The sequence below is a fragment of the Rhinatrema bivittatum genome, chromosome 5 (genome assembly GCF_901001135.1).
Source record: "Rhinatrema bivittatum chromosome 5, aRhiBiv1.1, whole genome shotgun sequence".
In the NCBI taxonomy this organism is placed as follows: Eukaryota; Metazoa; Chordata; class Amphibia; order Gymnophiona; family Rhinatrematidae; genus Rhinatrema; species Rhinatrema bivittatum.
Genome location: NC_042619.1, coordinates 365,366,940 through 365,392,937, shown reverse-complemented (window position 1 = coordinate 365,392,937; position 25,998 = coordinate 365,366,940). Strand labels below are relative to the sequence as shown.

The following is a 25,998-nucleotide window of genomic DNA, read 5'->3' as shown; positions in this document are numbered from 1 at the left end:
CTGTCTGAACTCATAGTTTACAGCATGTCATTGACCTAAGAACAGCTGAGATGGAGGAAAAATAAGGTCACCCTCACTTCTCCTTGCCAAGACTTATCTCTGCTTTGGGAGTTTGCGGTTCACAGGGGTTTGACGAGTATCTGTTCTAATGCAGAGATAGTGATGGTTTTTGAGGATTCAGTAATCAGAAGGTTTATGATACTGTTTAATCCCCAAGACCAGTGCCCTCTGGCATTATTTCCCAAGCGAGGTAAATGATAAATCTCTAATGCTAAGTTGACTGCCATTGATCTAAAAAGTAGCATTCTCTCAGGACAAGCAGGATGGTAGTCCTCATCACAGGATGGAGCCCAATCACGGAACACTTTTGTCAAAGTTTCTAGAACTTTGACTGGCACCTACTGGGCATGCCCAGGATGGCACTAACCCTGCAACTAGCAGGGGTCCCCCTTCAGTCTTCTTTTTTCCACGCAGCAGTAGCCACGTGGGTTAAGGAGCTCTAAAGAGATTCCCGACAGGAATTTTCCTCATGGAACTTCTTCACTATTCTTCATAAATTAATACCCCACAGGGGTCTCCCTATTGATTTTTCACGTCCGCGGTGGTCCGGTAAGTTTTTTTTACCCGGTTCCGGTCGATTCACATCGAGTTCTGCCCTCGCGGCCTTCTGGCTGTCGACCGTACCGCGGCTAAATTTTTGAGAGGCCATGGCGTCAGGGTTCCATCAGTGCCCCAACTGTGCTCGCACAATGTCCATTACAGACCCTCACACGGTCTGTGTAATGTGCTTAGGGCACGAGCATGATGTCCTTACTTGCACCAAATGTGCCCTAATGACACCAAAAGGTCGCAAGGCTAGAATGGAGAAGATGGAACTTCTCTTTCGGTCTCAAACCCAAGACTCCATCCATAGCCTCGACGTCGTCTGAGCTGACACAGTCTACGTCGCGCCATCATCGTGCACCGATCGGTGTCCGACCAGCATCAACTACTCCACAGATGTCGACCCCCTCCGTTCCTCCTCTGCAGAAGGACCAAGGAGATCGTCAAGAAAAACATTGACACCGAAAACCTCAGACCATCGACACAGGCAAGCCCTCGACGTTGCCATTGTCTGAGCCGCCGCTGAAGAAAGCCCGTCCAGAAAAGGCACCATTCCTCTCTGAGTCCGGGTCACCGAGGCAACCCCCACCTGGACAGGTGATGGGAGCCGCAATTCCACCTTCAAAGGTGGTCCCTCCGGCTACACCTCCGCCGCCTCCTCCGGAATCAGGGCTTCATGCTCCAGGTTTCCTTGAATTGGATCAGATGATTCAAGAGGCCATCGGCAGAGTGATGCAACGCTTCAAGAAGCCTCCAATGCCGGTGCCGATTCCTGAACCGGCCACGATCCAATTCCTGTAGTGCTGGCACCGCTACTAACAAGGATGGAAGCGCTGCTCGCCGCTTTTCCTCCGATGGATCCAGGGGCACCAATGGCCCCGGTGCTCTCCTCCCCAATTCCTCTCTCAATGACAGAAGAAGGGGAGAAACAGTTATTCCTTCCTCCATTGGGAGTCCTACCAATGCCTCAGCCATCAATGTCACCAATAGCATCTTTGCTGCCATTGGTGCCTCAGATCTGTCCATCGATGCCCTTGGTGCCTCCATCGATGCATCCAGTGACTCCCTCGTTGCCTTCGATGCCTAAACCAGGACCTTCAAGAATACCAACTTTCCACCCCTCTGAGGATCCTAGGGGGGGCCGGTGATGAACCCTACGATTCATGGACCGATGACTCGTCCCAGGATACCGATGACTTGCCATCACCACCCTCTCCTACCGAAAGCAGGAAGTGTTCACCTCCAGAGGACTTGTCCTTCATTAACTTTGTAAAGGAAATGTCTGAATTGGTTCCATTCCAACTTCAGACAGACAGGATGCTAGACACCAGATGATGGAACTTCTGCAATTTCTGGATGCTCCTAAAGAAATCACATCTAGTCCTTATCCATGATGTCCTCTTGGATCTTCTAAAGAGGAATTGGGAGCACCCTGGTTTGGTAGCACAAGTCAACTGAAAAGCAGACACCACATACCTAGTCCGGTCAACTCCAGGTTTCCAGAAAACTCAGTTGGATCACCATTCAGTGGTGGTTGAGTGAGCCCAAAAGAAGGCCCGACGCTCCAAGCCTCATTCCTCTTTCCCTCCAGGGAAGGAGCAAAAGTCCCTGGATGCAATAGGTCGACGTGTCTTTCATGGTTCAGTGCTTATCTCCTGCATTGCCTCTTACCAACTCTATATGACCCAGTACAACAGGGTCCTCTTTAAGCAAATGCAGGACTTTGCTGAGTCTCTACATCAGCAGTTGCAAGAGCAATTACATACCCTGGCTCAAAAAGGATTAAAAGTGGGCAAACATGAAATAAGATCAGCGCATGACATTTTTTACACCGCTTCCAGGGTATCAGCAGCAGCTATTTCTGCGAGGAGGTGGGCCTGGCTAAAGTCTTCGGACCTACGACCTGAGGTCCAGGACAGACTATCCGACTTGCCTTGCACTGGTGACCATCTCTTTTTGGTGAACAAATACAGTAAGCAGTGGTACAGCTCAAAGATCACCATAAGACTCTTCGCCAAGTCTCCTTGTTGCCTTCTGAATATTTTGTTAAGCAAGCATTCAGAAAGGATTCCAAAAAGTCTTTCTACCGCCAAAGGAAGTCATATCCTCCACCATCCAAAGGTCGCTGTACTAAGCCTTACCAGAAAGACCAGTCCAGGCAACCTTGTAGGCAGAAAACACACAGCCCCTCAGCCAGGTCCAGCATCTGGTTTTTGACTCTTTCCCAGAGAGCAGCACTCAGCCTTCACTATTGCATGTACCAGTTGATTGTGCCACTTCAGCAACATCTGGCACACAATCACCTCAGACAAGTGGGTGCTTATAGTCACTCAAGGTTATCACCTCAACTTTCTCTCCATCCCGCCGGCCTCCCCACCTCGGCTGAAGTGGGAAACATCCGACCACTCACCACTCCTGGATCAGGAAGTCTCCCTCCTCCTCCGATCCAGAGCAATCGAACCAGTGCCCTACTCCCAACAGGGCCTCTTATTCTATTCTCTGTACTTTCTAATCCCAAAAAGGTTAGTTGGCGTTCGCCCGATACTGGACTTTCACGCCTTAAACAAGTACCTACAAAGAGAAAAGTTCAAGATGGTAACCTTGGGTTCCCTCCTTCCCCTTCTGCAAAGGGAAGACTGGATCTGCTCTCTAGACCTCCAGGATGCTTGCACACACATTGCAATAACTGTCTCATCGCAAATTTCTGTGATTCCTGGTAGGTCCAAAGCACTATCAATACAGTGTGCTACCATTCGGCTTGGCATCTGCACCACGAGTCTTCACCAAGTGCCTCGTAGTAGGAGCAGCATTCCTCAGGACTCAAGGTGTCCACGTCTACCCCTACCTCGACGATTGGCTGATCAGGGCTCCCCACCCAGCAGGCTGCTCTGACATCCCTACATCTCACCTTGCATACCCTGATCTCCCTAGGGTTTCTCATCAATTACCCAAAGTACAACTTAGTCCCATCTCAAACCCTGTCGTTCATAGGAGCAGACTTGGTCACTTTCAAAGCAAAAGCATTTCTTCCTCGAACGAGCTCTTACTCTCACTTCTCTCACCATCAACTGCAGTCACGACAATGCTCAACTCCAATTCACTTCCTAATCTTGCTGGGACACATGGCGTCCTCGGTATATGTCACTCCAATGGCTTGTCTCGCCATGAGTCATGCAGTGGATTCTAAGGTCACAGTGGATTCAATCATCTCAACCACTGTCAGCCGTTGTCCACATCACCAACCCACTTCGCCTGTCTCTGGCTTGGTGGAAAAATCAGTCCAATCTTCTCCAAGGCCTTCCTTTCCAGGTTCCAGATCCTCAAATAACCCTTACAACCAATGCCTCCAACCTCGGCTGGGGAGCACATGTTGCCAATCTGCAAACTCAAGGGACCTGGTCTCCAGAGGAAGCCAAACGCCAAATAAATTTCCTGGAACTACAGGGTGTTTCAGGATCACCTTTCCAACCAGGTCATCCTGATTCAGACCGACAACCAGGTGGCCATGTGGTACATCAACACCTACTTCCTGTGTCAGGAAGCTGCACAGATATGGGCGGAGAGATCCCTCAACCCCACAGTAGCGGACTCAATATTCCAACATTGGGGGGCTACCCTCACATAGACCTCTTTGCGTCACCGCAAAGTAGAGAACTTTTGCTCTCTCATTCGCAGCCAACACTCACTACCAAGAGATGCGTTCTCCCTCTCATGGGCCACCGGTCTCCTATATGCATTCCCTCCACTTATCTCAAAGACTCTCGTGGAGTTACTTTATTTATTTTATTTATTATTTTTTATATACCGACATTCAGTCTCAATTGAGATATCACACTGGTTTACATTCAGGTACTGTAGGTATTTCTCTATCCCCAGAGGGCTTACAATCTAAGTTTTTGTACCTGAGGCAATGGAGGGTAAAGTGACTTGCCCAAGGTCACAAGGAGTGACAGCAGGACTCGAACCCTGGTCTCCTGGTTCATAGTCCACTGCTCTAACCACTAGGCTATTCCTCCTCCCAAGTTACATCAGGACAAGGGAAACATGATCCTGATAGCTCCTCACTGGCCACGCCACGTGTGGCTTCCGATTCTCCAGGACCTCTCCATTCGCAGGCACATTCCCCTGGGGAAGGACCCGCTTCTGATCACTCAGAATGACTGGTGCCTACACCACCCCAACCTTCAGGCCTTCTCCCTGACTGCTTGGATGTTGAAAGGTTAATTCTTCAGTCACTCAACATTTCAGAGCCAGTTTCCCGTGTTTTGATTGTTTCACGAAAGCCTCCATGAGAAAATCTTATTACAAATGGAGCAGGTTTAAGTTATGGTGTTCTTCCCTGTCCCTTGATCCTTTCGCTTGTTCCACAACGAAATTTCTAGACTATCTCTGGCACTTGTCAGAATCCGATCTAAAAACTTCTTCCATCAGGGTGCATGTCAGTGTGTAGCTGCCTTCCATAAAGGTGTTGGGGATGATCCCATTTCAGTATAACCCCTTGTAACACGCTTTCTGAAGGGCTTGGTCCACCTCAAGCCTCCACTTCGCCCTCCGACTCCCTCTTGGGACCTCAACCTGGTTTTGGGTCGGCTCATGAAACCACCATTTCCTAGCATTAGCAGATGGCCTCAGGACCAATTGGTATAGTGTCCTCCTGATAACAGTTGGAGACAGATCAGATTTCAATCTGACGTCAGCCCTAGTAGATATACCCCTGCAGGAAGTGCAGCTGTTCAGTATTTTCATCTCCATAGCAGTTAGGGACTCTATGCACGCTTGCACAGCATTAGAGTAATTTCACCAAAGAAAACCAAAAGAATAAGAAGAAATCTTACCTCTACAGACGACGTGCTCACAAATACCTTGTGAGCACAATGTCGCATTGGTCCTGAGTCCATCTGCTACACGCTAGGAAATGGAGAAATTACTTACCTGATTATTTCGTTTTCCTTAGTGTAGACAGATGGACTCAGCATCCCACCCACGGCTGCCGTTATTCATGGAATCCTCAAGTGACATCACCAACAGTGAATGATTCATGGGTAAGCCATGCCTTTCTCCAACTAGAACACCCATTCTACCGGTGTCGACGCTTCTCGGTTGAGGGAACTGGCGGTCTCCAGCTATAACCAATTCAACCAGTTCAAATTAATAAGTTAACCAAGTTATAAAGTTAATCAAGTTATTCAAATTATGCAGTCATACTTATATCCACAATTGCTTTTCGAGGAGAATACTGAAGAGCTGCACTTCTGCAGGGGTATATGTACTAGGGCTGACGTCAGATTGAAATCTGATCCGCCTCCAACTGCTATCAGGAGTACACTATACCCTTTGGTCCTGAGTCCATCTGTCTACACTAAGGAAAACGAAATTATCAGGTAAGTAATTTCTCCATTTGAGCCTCTCCAATCCTGTGATCTTTATCTCACATGGAAAGTGATTTTTCTTTTGGCAATCACATCCGCTCGCAGAGTTAGTGAGTTACAGGCCCTAGTCATCTACTCGCCTTAAACTTCTGCACAACCGAGTAGTACTCCGCACTCACCCTAAATTTTTGCCTAAGGTAGTATCGGAGTTTCACATTAATCAATCCATCATACTACCCACCTTCTTTCCCAGGCCCCATTCCAGTCCAGGAGAACAGGCTCAGCATACCCTTGACTGTAAATGAGCTCTAGCATTCTATCTAGACCGTACAGCTACCCACAGAAAATCTACTCAATTGTTTGTTTCTTTTGATTCCATCAGATTGGGGTAACCTGTGGGTAAGCAGACTCTCTCCTCCTGGTTAGCAGATTGCATTTCCTTTTGCTATCAGTAAGCAGGCATTCCACTTCAAAACAATGTTAAAGCGCGCACTGTCAGGGCCATCGCAACTTCAGTAGCGCACCTACGCTCAGTGCCGCTTCATGGTATTTGTAGGGCTGCTACCTGGAGTTCTCTCCATACCTTTGCAGCCCATTATTGTTTAGACAAGGCTGGCAGACAAGATTCCATCTTCGGCCAGTCTGTCTTGCGCAACCTATTTGCAAATTGATGTACCAACACCCTTCTACCTACCCGTTAGGGTTCAGGATGCCCTCTACCAAATTCCACCCCAGTTTTTGTGCCTGTTATACGTCCTGGGTACATTTGGTGCATTCCTCGGACATCCTCAGCTCGGTACTCATCCATATGTGAGAACTACCATCCTGCTTGTCCTGTGAAAAAGCAAAAGTTGCTTACCTGTAACAGGTATTCTCACAGGACAGCAGGATGTTAGTCCTCACGAAACCCACCCGTCACCCTGCGGTGTTGGGTTCGTTATATTTTATTTTATTTTTTGCACTTACTTTAGCTTTTAAACAAGACTGAAGGGGGACCCCTGCTGGTTGCAGAGTTAGTGCCATCCTGGGCATGCCCAGTAGGTGCCAGTCCAAGTTCTAGAAACTTTGACAAAAGTGTTCCATGATTGGGCTCCATCCTGTGATGTCACCCATATGTAGTAAGCTCCTTAGGTTTTTCGATGACTTTAATAAGCTTGCTTTCATTCTATTCCCCCCGTGGCAGCAGGTGCTCTGTGCCCGCCAGCTTCAACCACACGCCACCACAGCTATGTTATTTTCCCCTTCCTTTTGTCTGTCATAGCCTGTTCCGGTTTTCATAGGTGCCCCCAGTTCCTGAGGACCATGTTCATCATGGACTCTCATTGAGGTGTATGTGTCTTCTGCTTGGGGGCATCACATGACATTTAGATTTGCCACTTGTTCACCCAGGATGATTGCTGACATCGCACTTGACTCAACAAGATGGAAAAACTCTTAGCATCAAGGAAGTCCGAGCTATAGACATCTGCATTGGCGGCAACTGTACTGATGGACATCACATGAGCCAATTCTCATGGAACCTCTGGAAGCAAGTGTAGGAGGCAGCTGAGCAGCTGCCTCAACAGCAGCAAGACACCTTCTTATCGCTAGTGCGTCAGGGCCTGGCGTGCGGAAAACACGAGGATCATACAATTTACAATGTTTTCAAAACGGCATCGAGAGTCTTTGCAGCGGGAGTCTTCGCCCACAGAATGAGCATGGCTGCGAGCCTTGGATCTCCGACCAGCGGTACAGGAAAGACTCGCTGACTTGCCATGCATAGGAGAGAATCTCTTCAGAGATAAGGTGAGAGACGTGATAGCCCAGTTGCAGGACCACCATGAGACCGTCCAGCAACTCTCCACTAGCGCTTCAGACTCGCCCTCCTCAGCAAGGAGTTCGGCAAGACAGGGTCTGAGGAAGACTTTCTACCGCCACAGGAAGTACTATCCTCTGGCCCCTCACTCCCATTCCCAAGCCCCAGCACGCACCCCAGTCAAATCCCAGGATGGGGTTTTGACTGGATCGTAGGGAACATAAGCCAGCCACCTGTACCAGAGATGCTGGATCCAGGAGCAGGCTACGGTTCTTCGCAGTATAACCTTAGACCAGTGGTTCTGTCCATCATCCGTCAGGGGTACCAAGTAAATCTATTGGGTATCCCACCAAATTGACTTCTATGCCCTTTTTGGGGGGCATCTGGAGGTACTAATATGGGAGTTCTCTGCCCTCGTAATGGCCAGAGGGTCAAACCTGTTCAACCAAGGCAAAGTGGGCAGGAATTCTACTCCCAATACTTCCCAATTCCAAAGAGAACAGGGGGACTCCATCCCATCCTAGTCCTGTTTTTCTAAAAAGAGAAAAGTTTGGTTTCCTTAGGCACCTTGATCCCGCTTTTACGAAAAGGGGACTGATTATGCTCCCTCGATTTAAAGGATGTGTTCTCTCACATCGAGATCTTCCAAGGTCACAGGAAGTATCTCTGATTTGTTGTGGGAAAACAGTACTTCCAGTACAGGGTGTTGCCGTTTGGGCTTGCATTGGCCCCACATGTCTTCTCTAAATGCCTGGCTGTGGTGGGGGCACATCTCCGCAGACTGGAAGTGCATGTTTTTCCTTACCTAGATGATTGGCTGGTCAAGAGCACATCTCAGGCAGGAGCCACAAGGTCCATGCGCTTGACCATCCGGATGTTGGAGTCACTAGAGTTCGACATTAACTACTTGAAGTCCCATCTCAGTCCATCATCTCAGTTGAACTTCATAAGAACCCTGCTAGACATGGCTCAGGCAAAAGCCTTCCTGCCATGGTCCAGGGCAGTCACCTTAACGTCCATAGCGGTGGGGATACAACAGAGCCAGCAGGTCTCAGCTTGGCACATGTTGAGGATGCTGGGCTACATGGTCGCAACTGTCCATATTTCTCCCTTAGTACATTTGCCCATGCGTAGAGTCCAATGGATCCTGAGGTCGCAGTGGTACCAGGCCACACAGAGCCTCCAGGGTCGCATACAAGTCATCCCGTCTCTTCAGGACTCTCTTGTCCTGACGGCGGGTATTCTCTACTGTGGAACAGGGAATATCCTTCCAAGGTCCCCCTACCCAAATTGTCCTCATCACGGATGCATCCACCCTGGGGTGGGGAGCTCTGCGCCCAGGGCCTCTGGTCTGCTCAGGAAGCATGTTGTCAAATCAACTTTCTGGTGCTCCAGGCGATCAGGTACGCGCTGTGGGAGATCTGCTGTTCAAAAAAGTTGTCTAGATCCAAACACACAACCAAGTAGCCATGTGGTATATCAACAAGCAAGGAGGCACAGATTTCATACCTCATTTGTCAGGATGCAGTCCAGGTCTTGTCCTGGGCCCTGTCCCACGGAATGGTGTTTGGGACATGTATCTGGCAAGATCGGAAAATGTGATAGCGTACAGGCTGAGTCGTGCCTTCAGACCCCACAAGTGGTCTCTGGACCAGGGGGTAGCGAACCATATCTTCTGCTTCTGGGGGAGGCCAGACGTGGATCTGTTCATATCCCCCTGCAACAGAAAGGTGACTCATTTATGCTCCATGTACAGAACAGTCAGTAGACCAGCCTCGGAGGCCTTTGCCCACCATTGGGAAAAGCATCTTCTCTATGTGTATTCTGATTCCTTTGGTAGCAAAGACTTCCTTGAAGCTTTGCGAGGACAGAGGGACTGTGATCCTCATATCACCTCATTGGCCAAGACAGATCTGGTTTCCACGCCTATGGGAATTGTCCATCTAGGAAGCGATCAGTCTGGGGACTTCCCCAGAGCTCATCACTCAAGATTGAGGTAGATTGTGGCATCCCAACCTCCAGACTCTGTTGCTCGCAGCCTGTATGTTGAGAGGCTAATTTTTCAACTGCTTGATCTTTCTGAGGATGTCTCTCGGGTCCTGTGGCTTCCAGAAAGCCTTCCACCAGAAAGACCGACGTGGAGGAGGTTTTCTGTGAGGTGTGAGCAGAAGGCCCTGGATCCATTCTCCCAGCCCCACACAAAAACTGCTTGATTACCTTCTACACCTATTGGAAGCTGGCTTGAAAACCAATTCAGTTAGTCCACCTAAGTCTTAAAACCGCTTCACTCAAACCCCTCCTCAAGAAACATAATTTAGACCCTAATGTTCTAGCTAACTTCAGACCCATTTCTAATCTCCCATTCGTTGCCAAACTTACGGAGAAACTGGTAAACACCCAGTTGTCAGAATATCTAGAGGATCACAATATCCTATACCCTTCGCAATATGGTTTCCGCAAATCACGCAACACGGAAACCCTCCTCATCTCACTTACAGACCATATTATAATGGGATTAGACAAAGGATACTCCTTCTTATTAGTCCTGCTAGACATCTCGGCGGCATTCGACACCGTCAACCACTCCATCCTTCTGGATCGCCTAGCAGATATCGGCATCTCCGGATCAGCCCACAATTGGTTCAAGTCCTTCCTCAGCAATAGAACTTTCAAAGTCAAAATCAACAATAAAGAGTCACCCCTAACAAAATCAACCCTTGGTGTACCACAAGGATCCTCCTTATCTCCAACCCTCTTTAACATATACCTCCTCCCCCTCTGCCAACTGTTAACTGATCTCAACCTAATTCATTATCTGTATGCAGATGACGTGCAGATTCTAATCCCTATAACAGACTCTATCTCAAAAGCTCTCACCCATTGGAATAACTGCCTTCAATCCATCACCAATCTACTCAACAGCTTAAACTTGGTTCTCAATGCCTCAAAGACGGAGCTTCTCCTCATCTCCTCAAATGAAAACAATATCCCCCCACCATCACCACACAACTCTCACATCACCTATAAGCATGTTAGAGACCTTGGAGTAATACTAGATAATCGACTGAACCTAAAGAAAATGGTCAACACAACATCCAGAGACTGCTTCTACAGACTACAGGTTCTAAAACGACTTAAACCACTCTTATTTTTCAACGACTTCAGGACAGTCCTCCAAGCGCTACTGTTCGCCAAAATAGACTACTGCAGTGCCCTTTTCCTAGGCCTCCCCAAATCTACCACCAAACCACTGCAGATGATACAAAATGCGGCAGCGAGATTGCTGACCACCAGCCGTGGTGAACACATCTCACCCATCCTCAGAAACCTACATTGGTTACCAGTGAATTTTAGAATCTTATACAAATCAATCACCCTAATACACAAAACCATCCATCATCAACTCCAACTCGACCTGGAAATCCCTTTTAAACTCCACTCCTCCAACAGACCAACTAGAGATATTCACAAAGGCACTCTGAAATTTCCCCCCACTAAAGCCACTCGCCTTTCTGCGACCAAAGACAGAGCTCTTTCGATAGCAGGGCCCATCTATCTGGAATAACATACCATCAAACCTCAGATTGGAACCCTGCCTTTTAACTTTCAGAAAAAAACTCAAGACGTGGCTCTTTCACCAAGCCTTTTCTGATACACCAGACAATCACTAGTGGCCCTGTACTCTTACCCGGACTTTGGCTATTAGCTTCATGAAAAATGGACTCGGACACTTTCAGGTTAAAGCACCTTTAAGCTTTTAACCAGTATTCACTATCGTATCACTTTATATTTATTACAGCCTTTACCTTCTTTCCAGCTTTTGTTTTAAGCTTCCAAGTTCTCTATTCCTTGTTGATTGTAACTTTGACTTATTCTTATCTTTTGTTATGTATAGTTTTACCTAAATTGTTACTTCAGTTATACCCTTGTTAAATGTAAACCGATCCGATATGGTTATTTACTATGAAGGTCGGTATAAAAAACTGTTAAATAAATAAAAAAATAAATAAGTGCAATTGGCGCATACCACCATGGTGTAGATGGTATGCCCATCTCTGTACAGCCTATAGTTGTATGATTCATGCGGGGCCGGCTTCAGTTGAAGCCTCCCCTAAGGCCTCCAGCTGTGCCTTGGGACCTCAACGTGGTGCTCGCTCAGCTAATGAAAGCTCTTTGGTCCGCTGAGACCTGAAGTACCTGACCTGGAAAGTCATATTTTTGGTGGCGGTCACTTCAGCATGCAGGGTCAGCAAATTCCATGCCTTAGTGACTTATCCACCTTACACTAAGTTTTTTTCATGACAGGGTGGTCTTGCGCATGCACCCTAAGTTCCTGCCTAAGGTGGTGACTGATTTCCATCTTAACCAGTCAGTCGTCCTGCCAACATTCTTTCCCAGGCCCCATTTGCACCAAGGTGAATGAGCAGTGCACAGTTTGGACTGCAAGAGAGCCTTAGCCTTCTATCTGGAGTGGACAGAAGCCCATAGACAATTTATCCAACTTTTCATTTCTTTTAATAGGAATAGGTTGGGAGTTGCCGTTGGCAAACCCACTATCCTATTGGCTAGCAGATTCCATCTCCTACTGTTATGCCCAGGCGGGACTGCATCTTGGGAGTCATGTCAAGGCTCATTCTGTCAGAGCCATTGCATCCTCAGTTGCACACTTGTGAGCAGTTTCCATGGAGGAGATCTGAAAGGCTGTGACGTGGAGTTCTTTCCATATATTTGCTTCCCACTACAGTCTGCATAGGGATGGCTGATGTGACAGGTTCGGCCAGTCTTTCCTCAGGAATCTCTTCGAGATATAGGACCCAACTTTCCTGTCTAGGGCTGGGAAGCGCACACACATGGACATCTGTGCACTGCATTTAAAATTTACCCCACAATGAGCTAAACATAGAACATGATGGCCAATAAGGACCATCTGGTCTGTCTATATTCATTGCCTATTCATCTTTATAGTCTCTTCCTTTCTCTTCAGAGGTACTCTGTGCTTATTCCAAAGCTTTTGAACTCTGACACAGCCCTCATTATTCTCTGCTCAGCCTCTCCTCCCTTTGTCCTCTGTTTATTCTATCATATCTGAAGAGATTATGCCACGGGATGGTCGCATCCCAATCTTGATTTTCCATTATACCAGAACTCAATGATTGGAAACACATCTAAGTCTGCTTTTGCCATGGTGGGCTCTAAGTCTGATTTTGTTAAGAAAATGTTTATCATTTACATCTTGATTTTGCAAAACGATACTTTGCTATTCCTCTATCAATATCCTTTTTTTCTCTAATTTTTATTGTAATTTCAGTTGTCTCTCTTCTGCTTTTGATTGCTGTCTTTCAAAATTACTACATAGCTGATCTGGGGCTTTATTCTCTTCAGGGCCTACCCTATCTACCTCTGTATTTGAGGGAGAGCAGCTTGTGCCTCTCCTAAAACTTAGTTTAAATACAGGTCTAAATGGGACAAAATATTTTCCAAGGGCTGTAATACCTTTTTTGGATGGATGAAAACTATCACATTTCTATCACTTGTCTGTCTTCCAAGTGACCCAGTACCCAAAGACCTTTCTATACCAGTTTTTCAATCTTGAATTGGTTTGTTGTGAGGATAATTCTTCTTACCCTTTTGCATGCTGGTAGCACTTCTGAGAAAGTCATACATAGGGGCGGATTTTCAGAGCCCTGCTCGCTGGGAAGCCTATTTTACATAGGCCTCCCGGCGCGCGCAGAGCCCCGGGACTCGCGTAAGTCCCGGGGTTCTCCGAGGGGGGCGTGTCGGGGGGCGAGCCTGGTCGTCGCGGCGTTTCGGGGGCGTGTCGGCAGCGTTTTGGGGGCGGGTACGGGGCGTGGCTACGGCCCGGGGCGGTCCGGGGGCGTGGCCGCACCCTCCGTACCCGCCCCCAGGTCGCGGCCCGGCGCGCAGGAGGCCCGCTGGCGCGCGGGGATTTACGCCTCCCTCTGGGAGGCGTAAATCCCTCAACAAAGGTAAGGGGGGGTTTAGACAGGGCCGGGCGGGTGGGTTAGGTAGGGTTAGGTAGGGGAAGGTGAGGGGAGGGCAAAGGAAAGTTCCCTCCGAGGCCGCTCCGATTTCGGAGCGGCCTTGGAGGGAACGGGGGTAGGCTGCGCGGCTCGGCGCGCGCCGGCTATACAAAATCCATAGCCTTTGCGCGCGCCGATCCAGGTTTTTAGCAGATACGCGCGGCTCCGCGCGTATCTACTAAAATCCAGCGTACTTTTGTTTGCGCCTGGAGCGCAAACAAAAGTAGGCTATTCGCGCGCCTTTTAAAATCCGCCCCATATTGCTTACCTGTCCAGGACCCCTCTCTAAATTCTTGATCTGGTTTTGAATCTTTTCATGACTCATTAGTCAGATTTTTGTACCTAGGTACACAATGATATCTAATGATACTGGAGAGCGCAATTACCAGCATCAGGGTCTTCTGCACCGAGGTTTTTAATTACAAAACTATGGTGAAAGGTATGTATTGATATTTCTTCCTGGGTTGGGTATTCCCTGTCACTCATGATTACTTTTAAAATACATGTAGCATTACTTACTAGCATGACTCACCATACCAGATGACAAAAATGACTACATGAAACTACCATATAATGTAATGCTGATCTAGTTTTATTATATACGCCATAATATCTTGTGACAACATAAAGATTGTTGATAATTTTGTAACTTTCTATCAAATTGCCAGCACTAGCCAAGAAATGTCAGATTAGTAGACAGTTTTTGTTTTGAAAGTTTTTATTCTTTTTTTATTTATAGTTTATTACATCAATATAACAATAACATTGTATATAATATAGCATCATATCACTTTTTATACGTTTAACAAAGCATTACTAGATAACCAATAACATATATCGCATCTCCTGATCTCCACCCCCATCCCCCTCCCATGCGGTATTTTGCAATGTCTCGGCACTATGGTCCTTTAAGGAGACGAGAGAGACATACAAATAGTGATGAAAATGTACGGTAATTGTAGGAACATTATAATAATGATAATGAAAGCATATAATATGTAATAATAACATTACTATAAATAAAGGTTGCAGACATATTATTGAGAGAAAAGAAAATCACTGCTACACGGCTCCATCTTTCTCTGCGCCCCTCTGCTCTTCACTCTTTGATAACCAGTCTCCTAGGGGTTGCCATGTCAGTAGGTTTCATTGGTTAGATACCTTTGAAAGAGCAATCCACTTTAGAAATGTCCAAAGCTTGTTTAACCTGATCCGTAGGCTATGGAGGGCAAATCGACAGATCTCCACAGCAAGGAAGCTCGCAATGAGCAGCCATAATAATAATAAGGTATGCACATTTACATTTATCTGGTGTTGTGTCAATAGGTAAGTTCAAAAGTGCCTGCTCAGGAATTAAAAGAATCCATTCCTCCAGAACTTGTATAATTTTTGTAATGGAATCCCAGAGTAACGATACCCTAGGGCAGGACCACCATATTTGAAAAAATGTGCCTACCTGTCCACATCCTTTCCAATACCTAGGGTCATTTGTGGCAGCAATTTTATAGAGACGGTCCGGAGAGTACTACCACCGGAAAAGTACATTATAGGAATTCTCTGCCAGATTGACATAAGGGGATCCTCTCTTTGTTATAAATATGGAGTCCCAGGTTGCTTCGGATAATGGTCTGCCTATATCTGCCTCCCAGGCTTTAATAAGTGCCAGTTGAACAGGGGGATCTTTATTGACAAAGTTATAAACCTGTGATATTGCCATCTTAAAGATATTAGCATAATCGCACCAATTCTCCATTTGTTTTGCCCATTCCCAGATCCTGGCCAATCCCCTCTGTCTGGAGGAAATGTCTGATCTGTAGGTATGCATAAACATCCGCATGGGACAAACCATATTGTTCCTGTAGTAATTGGAAGGGGATCTGTGCTCCCTGTTTCCAAATGTGGCCCAAGCATCTAATACCTTTTGATTCGCAGGTGGAAAAGAATTTCATCTGACCCCTGGGGGATACTATAGCATTGGCGTCTACGCTGGAACTATAGAAGTACTTCTGGTCCCCCCACTAGAGAGCTCTTCCATTTCTCCCACAGTGTAATAGTAGTTTTAACCGGTAGTGGAACATACTTGAGGGGGAACCATGTTCGTCTAGGTTGCCATATGAGAGCCCTGAGGGGCATTTTGCCTATTAATGTCTGTTCAATGTCCCCCATTGCTTTTGTTAACCCATTCGGTGTCAGTCAAATACCGCCCTCATTTGGGATGCCATGAAGTACCAGCGTAGGTTGGGCACTCCTAACCCCCCTCTTATTCTGGGTCGAAACATAACTTTCTGGGATTCTCTAGGGGGTCTCCGTCTCCAGATCTAAGAGAAGATCTGCTGTTGCCACTTTCTGAGAATCGTGGAAGGTATGGGTAATGATTGGAATAGATATCCCAGGCATGGTAGGATATTCATTTTTATTGAGATTCTGCCAAACCATGAGAGAGAGTTCAGACCACCTATCCAAATCTCGAAATATCTTATTATATGAGTGGTGGATAGTTTAATTGGTAGAGCTCCTCAGGATTATTACTGAGATATACCCCTAAATATTTAATTTTCTTATGGGCCCATTGAAATTGAAACGATGACTGGAGACTAGGAAGCTCTGCGATTGGAACCGATACATTCAGGATTTCGGATTTTTCTATGTTGAGTTTAAAGCCGGATACATCGCTGAAGTTCCGTAACTCAGTTTCAAGCAGAGCTTGGGCTGGATTTGTCAAGGTAAACAAAATATCGTCGGCAAACATTGACATTTTATAGTCTCTGTTGCTGACCATTATACCCCTTATGTGAGGATTTTTTCGGATCAGAGTGGCAAGAGGTTCTAAAAATAACACGAATAGTAAGGGAGATAGAGGGCAGCCCTGTCTCGTCCCCCTTTTGATTGAAAGCCTCTGAATATATCACGTGAGCCAAGGAGTCAGTGTATAATTGTTGTAAACAATTTATGTATTTATTTGTTTGTTGATTTTTTATATACCGACATTCGTCGGAACATCATGCTGGTTTACATTGTAACAAAATAACGAGAGAGAAATACAATAAACAGGGAAGGGGGGAGTAGTAATGAGAGGACAGCAGTAGGAAGGATAGGGAAAGAGAAATTTGATAGGAACATTTGAAGAAAATAAAATTAACAATAGACACTATGTACAGGTGGGCTGGTAGGTATCAGACCAGTGATGGCAGTGACAGGGAGAGGTAGGGGGGAGGGGGAATGGTAGGGTAGGCTTAAAGGAGGGTGAGGGGGAAACTAATAACAGAATTTAGGCGTCATTGCTTACGGGGGAGAAACACTATATTTTGGAGTCTTTGCTTGGGATGAAGAAAGGGGGAGAAAAGGAGAGGCAGAGAGGAGGAGATGGGAAAGGGTGGGCTGTGGGGTTAGAGTGCAAGCTAAGTTTGGTCAACGTCTGGGTATGCTAATGTAAAGAGCCAGGTTTTGAGCCCTTTTTTTAAATTTAAGAAATAGGGGCCCAGGTTTAGCTTCTGAAGGGTGGTAAATAAAAATGGCCAGAGCAGCATGTCGAAGGCCTTTTCTGCGTCAATAGATAGTAGAACAGCTGGGATATCCTGCTCTCTCACACACCATATGAGATCTACAATTTTACGTATATTGTCTGCGGCCATTCGTCCAGGGATAAAACCCACTTGGTCTATATGGACCAGCCTGGCCATAATCTTATTGAGATGGATTGCCAGAATTCTAGCTAGAAGTTTAAGGTCAATATTGATGAGGGAAATTGGCCGATAAGATCCACAATTAGTGAAATCCCTCCCCGGTTTTCCCAAAATGGTAATTCTGGCAATATTCGCTCCTTTTCCCAAAGAGTGGCCTTCCCTTAAAATAGTTGAAAAACTGTAAGGGATTTAGTATCGCTAGAGGAAAATTGTTTATAAAATTGTGGGGTATATCCATCCAATCCCAGGGCCTTATTGGCCTTAAGTCCTTTAATGGCCTCTAAAATTTCCCCCGGTGTGAATTCTCTTTCCATATACTCTCTCTCCTTCTCAGTCAAATGAGGAAGTGCTATCTTTTAGATATGCGTCAATTTGGCTCGGTTGTATGGAAGAGTCAGCATTGTATAGTACCCCATAGAATTGTTGAAAACTGTGTCTTTATGTCTGGAGGGGGGAGGTAAGCAAGCTCCCATAGGTATCTCTGATTTCAGTTATCTGATTCTGAGTTTTGCTTGGATGTTTTTATTCTAACACAATTCTTTATATATATTTTTCCTAGAATCGGTGCTAAATTTGAAGTGGACACAGACCTCCAAAAAGATGTGATAGCTGAAATTACAGCAGAACTGACCTGGCCTTCCATACTTACCTCTCCACGTCTCTTGAATTTCCCTCTTACTAATATAAACAGCTCATCTGTAAGTGCTGAAGTGGTTGTAATTGAGTTTCATTATGTACCATTGAAAGATGTTGCAGCAAAATCTAAGGGCAGCAATCATCATGGACAGACTTTGTTTTAAATGCCAAATTAGGAACTAAGATTATAGAACTGAGAAGATTTTTGTGTTCTGATTAAAATATATATATAAAAACTAAAATTAATGTTTCATAGTAAATGAGACTTGCAAGGCATTAAAAGCTTTTGTTTACATGAAAGGGCAATTATACTGAAATTTTGCTATCTCTGTACAAGATTTTATCTGCAGTATAAGGTACAGTTTTGGTCACCTCTGAACAGGAAAGGTTGTATGAATAAATTCAAGGAACAGTAACAAACTTTTTAATGGATTTTGGAAAAGAAAACAGGCTGTGAAATAATATATAGTAGTCTAAAAGATTTCTGAGAGAAACTGTTCAAGATACAGATAGAAACAGAGGACATAGGTTGAAACTGATAAATAGTAAATTTGCTTCAAAACCAAAGGAAATATTTTTATGGTTCAGCTGGTAAGGATTTGGAATAATCTCTCATTGAAATTAATGGATGCAGCTTCTGCTGAAGTATTTAAAAATAAACGAGGTATTTCTAATTACATGAATTTATAACAGATTTATGGGCAACAGAATCAACAGTGACTTTATAGAATATTTGGAAGGAGGCGGGCACTAATGAACAAATGTGTGTTTCTGGTTAAAAACTATTGTGTTCACTATATTATTAGAACACAGTAGGTATGCAAATAAGGATTTTTATATTTGATAATATTCTCTTCTGCCCACTATTCTTAATGATTAGGTAATTAGTGTTCTGTTATATAGGGTCATCTCCTAATTAGTAGCTTTGTTTTTGTTTTAATATTTGAATAGAATTGAAGGGTTGGTGAATGATCATAGAAACCTGAATAGTTATTTCTGAACCAAACTTCACATCATGCTTGTTTGCCTTTATTTCATGTCATGTATTTGAGTGGAATGTGTGTTTTAAGGTAGCCTGAAATCTAGAGAGAATGTGCTGTCATATTTGAAGTGAGATATACTGATTGCTCAGCAACAGTGATTTGATTCCTCGTATCTTCTTCTTGGCTATGTTATCTTCAGCAGAGTTTGTTAGTGGGGCTAGTTCCTCCTCTTATTTTTGTTAAGAAATATCCCAACAGTTTAAAAGGTATTCCAGGTTCTCCAGTATATACAAAAATGTTTAAATTATGTATTTGCTACTGTAGAAATCTGAATCTTCAGGGTCTCTATATGAACTGAGTGCTTCTTTAATTGAGTTCCCCTGCTATTTTCTTTGTTCTGTGAAGTGGTCTCAAATGTAAAAACTGAAAGTTGGCTTAATTGGTGGCCCAGAATGATTGACATAAAATAAAAACTGGATTTTACCATTCTGTACTTCCTCAGCCTTCTGACATTTGTATCCTAAGCAAACCAATAGTACATTGTAACTTTTTCTAATATTAATCTATAATGTATATGTGTGTATATAAATATATTTTAGGAGGAAGACCTTTATTTGGAAAACCCTTCAGATGTTCCTGTATACATTCAATTTCTTCCTTTAGCTGTGTACTCCAATCCTTCACTTCTGGCTAACAAATTAATAGAAAGGTAAGAGATGTTCAGAATAATTCAGTTTCGAACAATAAAAGCTGAGCAGCAGTATTTTGAACCAGTGGGTGTTGAGATAACTGAACTGCTGGAAGACCTGCATACAAGTTTTTAAAATAAAAGCATGTAGTGTTATCATCAAATCCTCTCTATTTAAAAATAGATATAGCTTTCGTAATCGTTGGAGATAGAAAATGTCTTAATGTTTCCAGTCTGAGGTCAAATGGGCATCAAAGACAACACGCAATGTTTTTATTTTTTCACAAGGCTAGTAAAGACGTGCGGAAAACAGGCACTCACTTTCCTAACGCGTGCCCAGCCACCTCTCCCAGGCACGCAATACAATATTTTAATGAGGGGGTCACGCTAAAAAGGAGGTGCTTGGGACAATTGTGTGCCCCTAGTGCCTCCTTGGCAGAGGAAGCCCAGGAGAGATGGCTGTCAGCAGGTTAGGAAAACAAATGCTCAATTTTACGAGTGTCCCTTTTCCTAACCTGACCATCGGTGCACTTTTTTAAAAAACTTTTTTGTTGATTCCTCTGACTTAATATCGCCGCTGTATTAAGTTGGAGGATGTACAGAAAAGCAGTATTTTCTGCTTTTCTGTACACTTTTTTGGGCTGCTCAGAAATTAATGCCTGCTCTGGGTAGGCATTAATTTCCAAGCTCTAAAATTTGCAGATCGGGCACACATTTTTTTTTTTTGTATCTGGGGCGAACAGCTAATAGCCTCGTCAACATGCATTTGCATGTGATGAGTGCTATCAGTTTTGGGGGAGGTTTGACATGCATTTTGGATGCGGTAAACACCTCATGGTATAAGGGGTTGTGGACCCGCCTCCAAAATGCATGTCCAAGCGCGAGTTAAACAGTGCACTCAGCTGAGCACATTGTATTGTATCTGCCTGTACTATCACAAATGAAGACTTCAGGAATTGCAACAATAAAATTGAATGTCTGATCTGTAAAAGTTTAATTTTTGACTGATTAAGACTATTTATTTAATTTCAATCAATCTTGAATAAAATTTAACCCCAAATTTAATATTTCTAATTGGTTTAACTGATTTTTACAATAGCGACATAAAATCTGGATATCATTTGCATAAATTATAAAATGTAACCCTGCTAATTTAATGACATCACATAGTGGTTTCAAAGTATGATCCCTGTGGGACACCAAATTGTAACTTCCAAGGATCTAAATTATTTGATAAAATTTGTGCTTACTCCTACTTTCAAAGTAAGAGTGAAACCACTTTAAAGCTGAATCACCAATTCCCAAGGCAGCCAAACATGGCAATAAAATGAATGTTGAAATGTACTGAACACAAAGCTAAGCTCAAGAAGAACTAAAATAATATCAGTGCCCGAGTATGTTTCTTCAAAGTTTATCACCTAGTGAGATTAAAGCATGCTTAGACCTAAACCCTGTTTGACTAGCATCTAAAAGAATTTCTTTCAGAAACTGGCCTAATTGGAAGTTTACTGCTTTTTCAACAAGTTTACTCAACTAGAGAAGATTTGAAATAAGTCTGAAATTTTTCACTTCCATAGAATCTGACTTTTTCTTTAATACTGGTCTCTCCACTGCCTCTTTGCCCTTGGACAATGAGAAATTAATAATAGTTTGGATGGGAGTTAATAAACCATCAACAGCCACTTTTATATACTTTGGCAAAGACTCATAAGGTGATCTACTAAGATTAACTGGAATTGCTGGAGGAACAGAATGAATTATGTTTTAACTATATGTGTTTTCATGTAAACTGCTTAGGAAGTAAGATAAGTAGTCTCTAAATTTTTAATAAATATATTAAAGCATTTTGAGATTGTAATTGCTCAGTTAATGACACAGAATCATTAACTGGGGCCAGAACTGGCTCATCTTCATTGATGGCCTTCCTTAAAAAAAAAAAAAAAAAAAAAAAAGCAAATGTATTAGAAGAGAGCAGGCCCCTAGAATTTAACCCAGGAGATTCCTGGGAGAGAACCTTTTCTGGAAGTGATTGTAACATAGATATCAAATAAAACAACTCATTAGCTTCCAATAACTTTCAAAATCTTTTTTGGAGTACTTTATTGCTAAATGTTATACTTTCATATATCTACCACCAATTAAGATTTAGGCCTTTATTACAAATGATTGAATTTGCATTTAAAAGGTCTCATGACCCTCTAAGATATCTATTTTTTACTGCAGATTTAACTTGAGTAAACTATCAAATGTCGACTGGAAGACACTAGAATTCCAGGTTTTCAGAAACTGTGTAAGTATTTGAAATACAAAAGGATCTCAGCTGGACTATCGTTAATTAATCAAAAAAAGATAAATAAGACAGTAAACTATCTCTATAGATCATAAAAGCAAAAAGACAATATTTGTCTAAAGGGGTTGTCATATATCTAAAGCTTTCATGGCCATACTATGCTGCTACAAAGTAATTGAGCTCCACAATTTAAACTGTGGAAAATTCCCTAACACAACCACATCTTGGCTAAAGATATCTCGGATGTCAAGAGACTTTCTCGAGAACAAACATTGGGAAAACATTTTTTTTAAAGCCACAAATTTAACAGAAAAGATTTTGTGGTCTCTCCTTTTCACAGTTTTTCAACACTGTTAAGTCATTGAGCATTGAAAAACTTTTCAAATGTAAAGTACCTGTAGTTTAATTAGCCATATGCTTCTATTCAGTTATTTTTTAGCTGAACTGTACTGTGAATATAGATTTTCAGACATGTAAAGTCTTGTAATTAGTGTTCATTGTTTAGAAAATAATTTTAGATAATTGAGAATACATATTTTCTGTGTGTGTGTTCATATAGTATATTGGCTCTAGGCTTTAAATAAAAATGTGTGGGTACCTAAAATGGTATATTCATCAGAGAACCCTAAAACAGGGTAGGTAACACCACTAATGTTTTGTTGCAAGCTTTATTACTCAATGGCAAAGAATATCAAAGCTATTCAAAAGATAAAATTGGCACAATAACACACACACACATACTTACCACCTGTCCTAGTCATTCATTCCTCATTCACACTACTTCTAAACTTTCTTTAGTGTTATGCATTTATAGCATGTATAAATGTCAAAATATATACATAGTGTTTGTAATGAAACAATAAAACATTTGCAATAGCTGGATTTCAAGAAAGATACTTATGAATTACAAATGAATCACATGAATGACACCTTCATTAAAAGTTGATACAGTTGAACCACAGTCCACAAGAAACGATACTTTGTAATTGTTTCACAGGACTGTTGTCCCAATGATGTTTCTGTATCCTGCGTAGTCTCTGATATGCTTCTGCTATATCTTGTATTCTCTCTGTCCCTACAAAGCCCTCTATTTTGCCATACAGGCTGCTTCGGGGAAAAATATGGTTCATAACTATTCTTGTGATGATACCATGGACTGTATTTAGTGAAGAGAAATTGATCTCTTATTGTTGTTTCTAGTTTATATGTCAATTTGCCAATTCGGTGTCTCAAGACTTTGACTGTTAATTAACAGCTTGCTAAATGCAGCATAATCATCTGTGAATTTCCAATGTCATCTTTAGTGTTGGAAGCCTTTTCATGTCTCTTTGTATCTGGAGCAAACTTCAGTGCCTCCTTGAAGTACAAACGCAAGGAGACCCAATGTAACACTAACATCACAGGGTGTCTCACGATGTCCGCGGTTGTGACCTCCGTGCCCAGATGACCCCGAAGGGCCAACAGGCATGTCTAGACAAGATGGAAAAATTATTCTCACAGGACAAGCAGGATGGTAGTCCTCACATATGGGTGACATCATCAGGATGGAGCCCAATCACGGAACACTTTTGTCAAAGTTTCCAGAACTTTAACTGGCACCTACTGGGCATGCCCAGCATAGCAGCAACCCTGCAGCCAGCAGGGATCCCCCTTCAGTCTTTTTTCCACGCAGCAGTAGCCACGCGGGTTAAGGAGCTCTTCAGAGATTCCTGACAGGAATTTTTCCTCACTGAACTTCATCAAAATTTTCAAAAAAATTTTACCCCACAGAGGTCCCCTTATCGACATCTTTGCTCCGTGGTTGAACGGTAAGTTTTTTACCTGCATGCGGTCGATTCCAGTCGAGTTTTCCCCTTGTGGCTTCCTGGCCATCGACCGTACCGTGACTAAATTTTGTTGAGGCCATGGCGTCTGGTTTCCATTGGTGCCCTGACTGCACTTGAACAATGTCCATCATTGACCCTCACACGGTCTGTGTGATGTGTTTGGGATCTGATCATGATGTCCTTACTTGTACCAAATGTGCCCAAATGACACCAAAGGGTTGCAAGGCTAGGCTGGAGAAGATGGGACTTCTCCTTTGGCCAGAAACCCCTACTCCATCAATCGCTTTGACATCGTCTGAACCAGTACCATCTACTTTGCGCCAGCACCGGGAAACTGCTGCTGCCTGACTGGCTTCGACTGCACGGGTGTCGACACCCTCTGTTCCTCCTCAGGAGAAAGACCGAGGAGAACATCGAGAAAAACATCGACACCACCATTGAAAAGCTTAGGCCACCGATACAGGCAAGCCCTCGGCATCAACGTCATCTGAGCCACCGACGAAGTTCCAAACAGAAAAGGCCCCATCCTCTTCTGTCTCTGGGTCACCAAGGATTCCCCACCTGGACAGGTGCCGGGATCCGCGATTCCACCTTCACCGGTGGACCCTCTGGCTACGCCAGTGCTGTCTCCTACTCCGGAACCGGGTATCCATGCCCCAGGTTTCCATGAGGAATTGGATCGGATGATCCAAGAGGCCATTGGTAAAGCACTCCAGGGGTTCAAACCTCCATCGGTTGCCAGTTCCTGCTCCAGCCACTGATCCGATACCCATGGCGCTTGGACCGCTATTGGCAAGAATAGATAAGTTAATCGGTGCCCTTCCACCGGTGCATCCGAGGGAACAGATGGCTCAGATTCCTTCCTCACCGATACCCTTATCGGAAGAAGAATCACCGATCTCCATTCCGCCCTCTGGACTACTACCACCTACACATCCATCGACGTCACCAATTCCATCGGTGCCTCCGATGCCGCCCTCTATGCTCCCATTGATGCCTTCGATGCTCCCATTGATGCCTTCGATTCCACCTTCAAGGCCATCAATGCCTTCCGCAATAACACAGTTACTCCCTTCTGATGAACATATGGGAGTTGGTGATGAGCCATACAATCCCTGGACTGATTATTCCTCCCAGGATTCAGATGATCTGCCTTCACAGCCCTCTCCTCCTGAGGAAAGGAAGCATTCTCCTCCAGAGGACTTGTCCTTTATCAACTTTGTTTAAAGAAATGTCTGAAACAGTTCCATTCCAGATTCAGACAGAAGAGGGCTCTAGGCATCAGATGTTAGAACTTCTCCTATTTCTCGATGCTCCTAAGGAAATCATTTCTATCCCTATTCATGACATCCTCTTGGACCTTTTAAAAAGAAATTGGGAGCACCCTGGCTCTGTGGCACCTGTCAACCGTAAGGCAGATGCCACCTATCTAATTCAGCCAGCCCCTGGCTTCTAGAGAGCTCAACTAGATCAACATTCAGCTGTGGAGTCAGCCCAGAAGAGGGCACAACGCTCCAAACCCCACTCTTCCATTCCCCCAGGAAAGGAACAGAAATTTCTGGATGCGTTTGGAAGACTAGTATTTCATGGGTCAATGCTCAAGTCTCTCATTGCTTCCTATCAATTATACATGACCCAGTACAATAGGGCCCTATTTACGAAGATTCAGGAATTTGCTGAAGCTTTACTCTGTAATTCCAGGACCAACTTCATGCCTTAGTACAAAAGGGTCTAGATGCTGCCAAACATGAAGTACATTCAGCATATGACATCTTCGACACTGCCTCCAGAGCTTTGGCGGCAGGAATTAGTGTGAGAAGATGGGCCTGGCTAAAGTCTTCAGCCCTCAGACCAGAAGTACAGGACAGGTTAGCTGACTTGCCCTGTAATGGGGATAATCATTTCGGAGAAAAGATTCAAGAAGCAGTGGCGCAGCTCAAGCACCACCAAGAGACTCTGTGCCAGCTCTCTTTACTGCCTTCTGATCTCTCTTCCTCTTCCAAACGATCTTTTAGGAGACAGTTTCTAAACCAGCCCCAGGATTTCAGCAGTCCTTTCGAGGGGGCCGCCGCCCCGGTAGAGAC

At 44.2% G+C, this 25,998-nt stretch overlaps 1 protein-coding gene across 1 annotated transcript in view; it reads left to right on the top strand.

Annotated features, from left to right (window-relative positions):
• TMEM131 (transmembrane protein 131) overlaps positions 1 to 25,998 on the top strand; it is a 334,866-nt gene that overhangs the window by 155,240 nt on the left and 153,628 nt on the right. The window contains exons 20-22 of the mRNA XM_029603311.1: positions 18,051 to 18,189; positions 19,710 to 19,819; positions 22,022 to 22,088. Coding sequence (XP_029459171.1) covers positions 18,051 to 18,189; positions 19,710 to 19,819; positions 22,022 to 22,088 — 316 coding nt within the window. The remainder of the gene's footprint in view (positions 1 to 18,050; positions 18,190 to 19,709; positions 19,820 to 22,021; positions 22,089 to 25,998) is intronic.